Source organism: Thamnophis sirtalis, unplaced genomic scaffold (assembly GCF_051295495.1).
Source record: "Thamnophis sirtalis isolate CommonGarterSnake01/CBP01778 unplaced genomic scaffold, rThaSir2_p1.2 scaffold_3, whole genome shotgun sequence".
Lineage (NCBI taxonomy): Eukaryota > Metazoa > Chordata > Lepidosauria > Squamata > Natricidae > Thamnophis > Thamnophis sirtalis.
In genome coordinates this window covers 1,142,121-1,153,347 of record NW_028261383.1, presented here as the reverse complement: position 1 = coordinate 1,153,347, position 11,227 = coordinate 1,142,121, and the positions used below count along the sequence as shown (strand labels likewise).

The following is an 11,227-nucleotide window of genomic DNA, read 5'->3' as shown; positions in this document are numbered from 1 at the left end:
TGTTTGATCGGCATATATAATTTATTAATAAAATTATTATTCAAAGTAATGAGTGTTTTTTACAGCACGGACTGCCACATTAAATCTACACTTAGTGCCCCATAATGAGAAAAGAAAACAGAATTTTAGAAATGTTTGCAAATGAATTAAAAAAGAAAAAAAACTGAAACGAGACATTGTCATAAGTATTCAGGCCTTTCACTCAGTTATTTTGTTGAAGCACCTTTGGCAGCAATTACAGCCTCCGGTCATTTTTGGGTATGAAGCAATAAACTTTGCACATCTGGATCGGGGGATTTTCTGCCCTTCTTCATTGCAAATCCTCTCCAGCTCAGTCATGTCGGATGGTGACTGTCCATGGAGAGCCATTTTCAGGTCCCTCCAGCGATGGGAAGGAAGGCGGGTGGGATATATTCACTGCCTTAACTTATTGTTAAAAATAATAAATCCGGATATAAGTGAGGAAAAAAACCAAATCATTTCTATTCCGCAGTGGCTGGGCAACATTTTCAGCCTTGTTTCCCTGTTGCATTTAGTTGGGAACAACAGGAAATCTGAGCTGCTCCCCCAAACTCTCTTCTTTCCTGTCTCGGGGTCTCTGGGGATTAGGAAACAAAGGAATGTGAGAAGGCGACATGCTCCATGCTCAGAGACCCCCACCAAATTTTAATTCTCAGATGGAGGGTCATCATGTGACTTCTGCCCCAGTGGCTGTTCCAGATCAGTGTAAATCCTGATGATACCCGAGTGAAAAGTTCCTGGGAGTAAAAATAAATATTTATGGTAGTGGCGGCATTATGAGGCTCCGCCCACCCACCCAGACATCATCATGGACCTTCTGCGGATGCGCTTCCGCTACCTAACAGGTAGTGAAGAGGATACCATTATTGGGGCACTTCTCTGGGCCTAAGCAGGATTCAGTGGGGGAAGGGGAGCAGGGGGAAGGGGAAGGGTAGGAGGGAAGGAGGGAAGGAGAAGCCCATCTGGCTTTCCTCTGGGTGGGGAAGACCCAGTATCCCCTCCATGGTCTGCCCACTACTCTCGCAGAGCCTCGCTGTGGTGCCTTGGCTGTGGTGGGGCCAGGAGGGTTTGCACAAGAGGAGAAGGAGGGGGAGGGAAGCCTCCACCGAGAAGAGAAGGAGGGGGAGGGAAGCCTCCACGGTGGGTTGACTCCTTCCTCACCCAGCCCCAAGGAGACCACGCAGGGCTTCCCAAGAGGGTGAGAAGAGAGAGAGAGAGACAGAGAGAGGGGAGAGAGAAAGAAAGAGGAGGATGAGAGGGAAATAGAAAAAGAGATGAGAGAGAAATGAGAGGGATAGCAAGATAGAGGGTAACAGAGAGGGAGATAGAGAGAAAAAGAAAGACAGACGAGAGAAAGAAAGATGGGAGAGAGGGAGATATATAGTGAAAAATCCTTAATAAAAGAATTGTTCAAAATAATGAAGAAGAGTCTTTTTAGAGCATGGACTGAGTCAAGATGACCTTCAGATGGTGCCGTGCTGTGCAGTCCATGCACTGTAGTTGTTGATGTGCTCCAAATGTTGGATCTGCCGGACTCCTTTTGGCTACTTCAGTGGGGCTTCTGGCATCTTCCCGCCCCCTGTGAGCCCCTTGATCCGGACACCTGGTTCCCCCGAGGCGCCTGGTACCCGGATGCTCCTCAGGTCTGATGGAGGCTCTTTCTCCTTATGGATTTCGGGCTCTCTGGGAAGAAGGTCCAGTCCTGGGAGACACAGAAGGTCACACACACAAAGAAACACACACACACAGGCACACAAACACATACCATCTCCACCTGCCAGCCTTCAGCTCCTCCTCCAACAAAGGGGGGGGTTTCATTATTTGTGGCCCCTCCTGTGTGGGATTCTCTGTCCTTCCTTCCCTTCTGAGCTCAAGTGGGAGAGGCTGAGTTTGGGTCGGTCCCCCCTTTCAGCCCAGAGCCCATCAGGCACAGCTGGAGGGCAGAGGCAGCCATGGGGGTTCACCACAGGCAGCCATCACCTTACGACCATTTGAAAGTACAAGAGAGCCCCCCCCCCAAAAGGTCCTTTATGACGGAATCCCCCAACTGGCATGAATCCCGGGAGCTTTAAGTCTTTAAGAATGACCATTCCAAACCAACACCAGGACATCCAGTATGGCCTAGTGGTTAAGGCCCTGCGTTAGGAAGCCTGAGGCCATGGGTTCCAGTCCCCTCTTCGCCATGAAAGCCAGATGGGTGACCTTGGGCCAGTCGCTCTCTCAGCCTAGCTCACCTCACAGGGTTGTTGTGAGAATAGGCGGAGGAGGCGGAGGAAGATGTGTTCCCTTCTTTGAGTTATTTGTAAAAATAATAAACACAGATATAAATTAATTTGCAGGGGCTGAGCAGCATTTCCAGGCTTCTTTCCCTGTTCTGTTGCCTCCTTGGGAAGAAGCTTGAGACCTTGGCTGCTCCCCCAAACTCCCCTCTTTCCGGCCCTCCTCTGGTGATTGTCAGCTGCCCCACCCAAGAATGTGAGTCTCTACAGAAACCCCCCCTCACTCAGAGACCCCTCCCCCATTTAAGTTCTCAGGAGGGAGGGGCATCCCGTAACCTCTGCCCCAGCGGCTGTTGCAGATGATTGTAAGATACGACGGTCACTGAATGAAAAGCTCCTGGGAGGAAAATGCAAGATTTCTTTTCCACTTAGGAGGAAACAGCCATAAAGTCTTTCGGCAGGCAGGAAAAAGGCAACTCTGTGTTGCTGCTAGAAGTTACTGGAATTTTGAACGGAGTTCCTGAAGAGGACAAAAGTGTCTGTGCTCATTAAAACAACAATCTCTCCCTCTCCCTCCCCCCCCCCCCAAGGAGGAGAGGCAGCCCCACTTCCAGCGTGCAGAATGGATGGGGAGAAAGAACTATTTGGAAGGCTGTCTCTATGTGTGTGTGTCTGTGAGTGTGTGTGTGATTGTGAGTGAGTAATTATTCTACAAAGCCCCAGAGGAGAAGAAACAATGGATGGAAAGTAATCAAGGAGAGGAGCAACGTGGAGTTAAAGAGACGCTTCCTAAGAGAACAATTCACCAGTGGAAGAGCTTTGCCTTCAGAGGTTTTGGGTTCTTCATCACTGGAGGCTTTTAAGAAGAGGCTGGACGGTCCCTTGTGAGGAATGGGATAGGATCTCCTGCTTGAGGAGAGGGCTGGACTACAAGACCTCCAGGGTCCCTTCTGTTCGGATTCCTGAGAGCAAGGGGCGTGGTTACTTGCAGAAGGCGGAGCCCAAAAGGAGAGCAGAAGCCCCGCCCCGCCCTTCCCGTCTGCGCCTGCGCGTTCATCCCCGTTCTTTTCTCCGCTGCTCAGCATGGCCGCTGAGTCCTCCGTAGAGCGTCGCTCGGCCCCGCCTTGAACAGTTGGGGCTCCTTCCGCTGCGGCCCCTTCCTGCCAGGAGGGCTTTTCCTTCGCAGGAGAAAGGTAGCTGGAGTGGCCCCTCTTCCCCGGAGGATCCCTGAGCCTGCGAGGATCCCGGGATGGGAGGGCTGGGACTGGGCGTCTCTGGGAACGGAGGGAAGGCTCCCTACAGACGGAGCTTTTCCCCGAAGGATTATGGGGGGGATGGAAGGGAAACCCCCAGAGAGGCTCCTCGCCTCCCCCGTTCAGTTTGGGGGGTTCTTTAAGGGGGGGGGAGTTAAGTTGCTTTGAACTGAGCTCAGGATCTCCCAACCCGGAAAAGGTCCTTTTTTCTTTCTTCTTAATCTAAAGAGAGAGAGAAAGCGGATCTTCTTTACTTTCGGTTGCTTTTGTTTGGTGAAACGGAAGAAAACCTTTAAAAATCCAACGATTATTATTGTTTGGTTTTGTGCTGAAGAGGCTGCGATGTGGAGGTTCACAAATGACACCCTTGAAAGCCCTTTGGACTGGAGGCTGGTCTTGTTAGGAAGCTGCAGAATAGAATAGAATTAAAGTTAGAATTTAGAAATAGGAATTGAATTCTTTTTTGGCCAAGTGTGAATGGACACACAAGGGATTTGTCTTGGGTGGAGATGCTCTCAGTGTACATAAAAGGACAAGATACCTTCATCAAGAATCATCAGATGCAACACTTAGTGAGAGTCCTAGGGTACAAATAAGCAATCAGGAAACAATATCAATGTAAGGATGAAAGCCACTAAGTTACAGTCTTGCAGTCATAAGTGGGAGGAGATGGGTGATAGGAACGATGAGAAGACTAATAGTAATGTAGCATTTGTGAATAGCTTGACAGTGTTGAGGGAATTATTTGTTTAGCAGAGTGATGGCGTTGGAGAAAAAACTGTTCTTGTGTCTAATTGTCTTGGTGTGCAATTTCTGTCCAGGATCTGAGGGGTCTGTAGATATTTTCACAGCCCTCTTTTTTACTCCTGCAGTTTACGGGTCCTCCATGGAAGGCAGGTTTTTTTTTAGAGTTTTTAGAGTTGTTTTTTTTTAGAGTTTTATTTGGCATTTATAGGCCGCCCTTTTCCCTGAGGGGACTCAGGGCGGCTTACAACTCATGGGAGGGAGTGCAAGACAAAACATAAAATGTGAATAAAATAAAATAAAACAGTAAAACACAACATTCATTCAGCATTCGGGCGGGGCGGATTAGGATCTTATCCCCAGGCCTGACAGGATAGCCAGATCTTGAGGGCTGTGCGGAAGGTTTGAACGGTGGTGAGGGTACGAATCTCCACAGGGAGATCGTTCCAAAGGGTCGGAGCTGCTACTGAGAAGGCTCTCCTCTGCGTAGTCGCCAGTCGGCACTGACTGGCAGATGGAATTCGGAGGAGGCCCAGTCTGTGCAATCTGATGGGACGGAGGGAGGTAGAAGGCGGTCTCTCAAGTATTCAGATCCACTACCATGGAGGGCTTTATGGATGGTAAGTAGCACCTTGAAGCGCACCCGGAGATCAACAGGTAGCCAGCGCAGCTCACGGAGGATAGGTGTTATGTGGGCGAACCGCGGTGCGCCCACAATCACTCGCGCGGCCGCATTCTGGACTAGCTGAAGTCGCCAGATGCTCTTCAAGGGCAGCCCCATGTAGAGCACATTGCAGTATTCCAGCCTAGAGATCACAAGGGCTCGAGTGACTGTTGTGAGGGCCTCCCGATTCAGGTAGGGCCGCAACTGGCGCACCAGGCGAACCTGGGCAAATGCCCCCCTGGACACAGCTGACAAATGATGGTCGAGAGTCAGCTGTGGATCCAGGAGGACTCCCAAGTTGCGAACCCTGTTTGAGGGGTGTAAAATTTGACCCCCCAGCCTGAGTGATGGAACATTGGCCAAATTATTGGGAGGGAAACACAACAGCCACTTGGTCTTGTCTGGGTTGAGCACCAGTTTGCTAGCTCTCATCCAGTTCTTAACGGCCTCAAGACTCCGGTTCATCACGTCCACCGCTTCATTGAGTTGGCACGGGGCGGACAGATACAACTGTGTGTCGTCCGCGTATTGATGGTATTTTATCCCGTGCCTCCGAATGATCTCGCCCAGCAGTTTCATGTATATGTTAAATAGTAGGGGGGATAAGACCGAGCCCTGCGGCACCCCATAAGTTAGGGGCCTCGGGGACGATCTCTGCCCCCCAACCAACACCGACTGCGACCTGTCCGAGAGGTAGGAGGAGAACCACCGTAAAACAGTGCCTCCCACTCCCACCTCCCGCAGTCATCGCAGAAGGATACCATGGTCGATGGTATCAAAAGCCGCTGAGAGGTCAAGGAGAACCAGGATGGACGCATGGCCTCCATCCCTGGCTCTCCAGAGATCATCGGTCAATGCGACCAAAGCGGTTTCTGTGCTGTAACCAGGTCTGAAGCCGGACTGGAAGGGGTCAAGATAGCTAGCTTCCTCCAAGGACCGTTGAAGCTGGAAGGCCACCACCTTCTCAACAACCTTCCCAACAAAGGGGAGGTTGGAGACTGGACGGTAGTTGTTAAGAACGGCTGGATCCAAGGATGGTTTCTTCAGGAGGGGTCTCACCACCGCCGCTTTAAGTGCGGCGGGAAAGTGCCCCTCCCGAAGGGAGGCGGTAATGACCGCCTGGATCCAGCCTCGTGTCACCTCACTGCTGTTGGCAACCAGCCAGGAGGGATACGGGTCCAGTATGCAGGTGGAGGCACTCACAGCTCGTTTGGCCTTGTCCACATCCCCTGAGGCAACATCCTGGAACTCAGCCCAGAGATGGTCTGCCAAGTTATCCCCCTGTGTCTCGGCTGGATCTGCAGAGGTGGAGTCCAAGTCTGACCGAAACCGAGCAACCTTGTCCGCCAAGAACTGGACATACTCCTCAGCCTTACCCTGTAGGGGGTCCCCCGCATCCCTCCTATTTAGGAGGGAGCGGGTTATCCTAAACAGGGCGGCTGGGCGGGACTCGGCGGACGCAACCAAGGTGGCAATATGTGTTCTTTTAGCTGTCCTCAATGCCCTGATGTATTCCTTGGTGCATGTTGTCAGAAGTGCTCGGTTCGCTTCGGACTTATCGGACCTCCACAAGTGCTCTAGGCGTCTCCTCCGGCGCTTCTTCTCCCGGAGCTCCTCGGTGAACCAAGGAGGCCTCCGGGATCCGCCGACCCGGAGGGGCCGTAGTGGCGCAATCCGGTCAAGGTTGGCAGCCATTGTTTTTTCTGCAGTTCTGATTCTCCTCTGAAGTCTGTGTCTCTCTTGTTGGGCTGCAGAGCCAAACCAGACAGATATGGAGGTGCACATGAGAGACTCAATGATTCCTCTGAAGAACAGAATCAGCAGCTCTTTGGGCAGTTTAAGCTTCCTGAGTTGGCGCAGAAAGAACATTCTTTCTTCTGCTTTTTTGATGAGGTTTTTGATGTTAGGTGTCCATTTGAGGAGCAAACAGAGAAGGCGGAAAGGAGCAGGACATGGAAATGGGGGGAGGGGAAAGGAAGGGGGAGGAAAAGCCAATTGCGCTTTGAATGAGAGAAGGGAGGAAAGAGGGAGAAAAGGAAGAGGAGATTCAGGAACAGGACAGCCTCAGAGACCTCCAGCATTTCATGGCCCTGAAGGAGAAAAAAATTCAACTTTGCCCATATCATTCAGGTAGTCCTCGACTTACGACCACAGTGGAGCCCCAAATGTCTGTTGCTAAGTGAAGCATTTGTTAAATGAGTTTTGTCCCCTTTTGTGACCTTCCTTGCCACAGTTGTTAAGTGAATCAGTGCAGTTAAGTTAGTCCCACGGTTGTTAAGTGAATCTGTTTTTTCCGATTGGCTTTGCTTGTCAGAAGGTCACAAAAAGGGGATCACGCGACCCCAGGACACTGCAACAGTCGTAAATACGAGTCAGTGGCCAAGCATCAGAATTTGGATCATGCGACCATTGTGGGATGCGTTGAGCAGAGGGTCGGGCTGGAAGACCTTCATGATCGCGTCCAAGGGAAAGCTTTTGTGATTCTCTATATTTCGCAAAAAGAAATTTATTTCTCCTCTTTTCCCCCCTCATCTCACAGAGAGTAAAAGATTGTGAGCAAAGATTCACCTGCAAAGCATCTATCAACAGACAGTAGAAAATCAGCACAAGGCAGCAGCCAAGAGGAAGGATGGACCGTGGGAAAGTCCTGGATCCCCCATCAGACACAAGAAGCACTCCAAAAAACCACAAAAAACCTCATGAATGCTCAGAGTGTGGGAAATCCTTTGCTCGCAGGTCCCTCCTTTTGACCCACAGGAAGGTCCATGTGGGAAGTGGATCCAGTGAAGGTTTGGAGGGCGAGAAATCTTTCTCTGGGAAAAACTCCAAAGATCTCAGGAACCCCCCAACACTAAAACCCTATAAATGTGTGGAATGTGACTTATGCTTTGGACTAAAGTCACACCTTCTTAGACATCAGAAAATCCACACTGGAGAGAAACCTTATCAATGTGTGGAATGTGGGGATTTTTTCCGTGAAAAAGCCCATCTCAGATACCACGAGAGGATTCACACAGGGGAGAAACCTTACAAGTGTTGGGAATGTGGGAAGAGCTTTTCTCGGAAGTCAAATCTTTCGTCCCATGAGAAGATCCATGAAGGAATAAAGCCTTACAAATGCTTTGAGTGTGGAAAATGTTTCACCCAGTGTTCAGGTCTTCAGAGTCATGTGAAAACACACACAGGGGATAAAAACGAAAAGTGCCTCGAATGCGGGAAATATTTTCCCTCGAAATCAAGCCTGGTGCGACATCAGAGAATTCACACTGGAGAGAGACCCTTTGAATGCCCAGAATGTGGGAGACGATTTGTGTATTCTTATGAACTTCGGAGTCACCAGAAGAGGCACAAAAAGGAGAAACCGTATCAATGTGGGGAGTGTGGGAAAAGTTTTATTAAGGCAGGACTGCTTCAGATTCATCAGAGGGTCCACACAGGGGAGAAGCCGTACAAGTGTGGGGAGTGTGGGAAATGCTTCTCCAGAAAAGACCTCCTTGGAAGGCATCAGAGGGTCCACACAGGAGAGAAGCCATACAGATGCATAGAATGTGGGAAATCTTTTGCTCGAAATGAAAGCCTTTGGATCCATCATAAAACCCACACAGGGGAGAAGCCACATCAATGCAACGAATGTGGAAGATTTTATCCTACCTCATCAGCCCTTAGAGGTCATGAGAAAACTCACACAGGGGAAAAAAACCACAAATGTTTAGACTGTGGGAGACAATTTGCTAGGTCATCTGCCCTTAGAGTTCACAGCCGAATCCATACAGGAGAGAAACCTCACAAATGCTCAGAATGTGATAAATGTTTTTCTCGGAAATATACTCTTGTGATGCATCAGCGAATCCACACTGGAGAGAAACCGTATAAATGTCTGGAGTGTGGAAAACGTTTTGCCGGAACTTCAGCACTGCGCAAGCACACCAGAAGTCATACATGAGAGTGACCTTACAAGTGTGCAGAGAGAAACAATTTCATTGCAAATCACTGTTAAAAATGCACCAGAAAGTCCGTAACAGAGATAAACCTGCTTAGTTGTGAACAATGTGGAAAACACTTTTTTTTAAAATGTCACGTTATAATTCACCAGAAACTGAATTACCATGTTTTTCGGAGTATAAGACGCACCTTTTTTTTTTGATAATTTTTTTTTATTTTTTATTTTCAAAACAAACACAACACAAAGGATCTTCCTTCTTTATATACTGTAGAAAGTATATCAGTTATAAAAGACTTTCGTGCATCTCTTCCACAGTCATCAACCATAATTCATATTAACTCAAGTATTTTAACTCCAATATTTATACATGCTACCATCATCATACCTCCATTTTCATTTGACTATAATTGTTTAAACATCCATCATAAAATACACCAAAATTTAATACATAACCACATACTGGCATTTCATTTACTACTTCTGAAATCCTCCAATAGCACTGAATCCTTATGGCCTATTCTAGCTAAACATCCACAATATTTAGTAACAAAATTTTCTAATCCTCCTTTCCAAATCACTGTTTACAATTTACATCCAGTTTCCTTATGTTGTAACCATACAAACATACATAAATTCATACATACATACATATATATGGTGTCATGTTGTTATCATTATCCCTCCTTTATTTGACTATATTCTGTATCATAACATTTTTCCCTTTTCCCCCCTTTTGGGAAGCTCTTTAACTGATTGAATTACATTGATCAATTTCTGTGCCAGCAGAAACACCTACCTATCTACTGTATTTCCATCTCTATTTTTCTCTCTTTATCCCTCTACCTACCTACCTACCTACCTACCTACCCTTTCCTACCTACCTATTGTATTTCTCTCTCTTTCTCTCTCTTTCTCTCTGTATCCCTCTACCTACCTACCTACACGCACTTCCCTACCTACCTACTGTATTTAACTCTATTTCTCTCTCTTTCTCCCTCCCTCCCTACCCTTTCCCTACCTACCTACCTACTGTATTTCTCTCTCTCTCTCTCCCTATTTCTCTCTCTCTCTCTCTCTCTCTCTCCATCTACCTACCTACCTACTGTATTTCTCTCTCTTCCTCTCTCTATCCCTCTACCTACCCACCTACTCTCTCTCCCTACCTATCTACTGTATTTCTATCTACCTCTTTCTATTTCTCTCTCTATATCCCTCTGCCTGCCTACCTACTCTCTATGTCTCTCTATTTCTCTCTGGAGGAGGGTCAGCCGTTGGTCGATGCGTCACCGTGGAGTTTGGATGCAGGGCGCCAGGGTGCCTGTTACTCTTGCAAAGGTGACATTGCACCTTCGCTGTGCACGTTTTGGCCACGTGCTCTGTGGAATCACAACACTTAAAGCAGATTTGGTACTCCCTGATTAGAGCTTTCCTCTCTTCCATGGGCTTCATTCTGAACTCTATACATTCATTCAAAGGGTGGGAAGTTTCATGGAATGGACAGAATGGGACTTTGTTTGTTGATGGTTTAATCGGAACTGCCCTTGGTAGGAGCACATCTGGCGTGCTCCTGGTGGAGTTGAAGACTTGGATTTTGTAGGCTGACGGACTTTCCCTTGTGTCTAGTGTGGGACTGTTAATCGGTCCGTGGTTCAGAACACGTGTTTTGCTCCCTGGGGATCCTGGCCTTCTAAAACCTTGAGCTTGGGAATCGGTATACGTCATTGCTGGTGGACAAAATCTGCAAGGACAGCAAAGGGGGGATCGATCTACCTACCTACGTTTTTTTTTAAAAAAATGCCTCTTCAAAACCTTGGTGCGTCTTATACTCCGAAAAATATGGTATATGTGTATATATATTGACAGAGAATTGGAAGTCTTTGATTTCTGACCATAAGTGGGAATGGATTTCTGATTATAAGTTGCTACAATCATAACCTGTACCCTGATATCCTTGTTATTTTTTTACTAGCCCTTGTTAATGAATAGGGAGAACTGAAGATTTAGAGAGGAGAAAAATGGGTTGAGGGTGGAATGAAGATGCATCTTATTATTTTATTTAGTGATAAAAGGTCAATGTTGAATATGCTGGCTGAGGATGAAGAGGAAACATTTATTTTTCCTACTATCCTTTTGGGAGGGATTTTTTTCTTTTTTTCAGATTGTTTTTTCATATGTTCATGGATATACATACAGTATATTCACATACTGTACACAGTTATATTAAAGGTCTTTGATCGGCATATATAATTTATTAATAAAATTATTATTCAAAGCAACGAAGAGTGTTTTTTAGAGCACGGACTGGACGGTCAAAAGTGTCAAGAAGGCAGTCAGATGGTGCCATGCTCTGCAGTCAGAGTCTTGCTGCTTTCTAGCTTTGTGT

The 11,227-nt window shown here is 47.5% G+C and overlaps 1 protein-coding gene across 1 annotated transcript; it reads left to right on the top strand.

The window, feature by feature from the left end:
- The first annotated feature begins 7,461 nt into the window (after positions 1 to 7,461).
- LOC148046990 (uncharacterized) lies at positions 7,462 to 8,973 on the top strand. Its single transcript, XM_087711202.1, has one exon. It carries the CDS (start codon positions 7,531 to 7,533, stop codon positions 8,842 to 8,844), a length of 1,314 nt encoding a protein of 437 aa, XP_087567328.1. The 5' UTR covers positions 7,462 to 7,530; the 3' UTR covers positions 8,845 to 8,973.
- Positions 8,974 to 11,227: the final 2,254 nt, after the last annotated feature.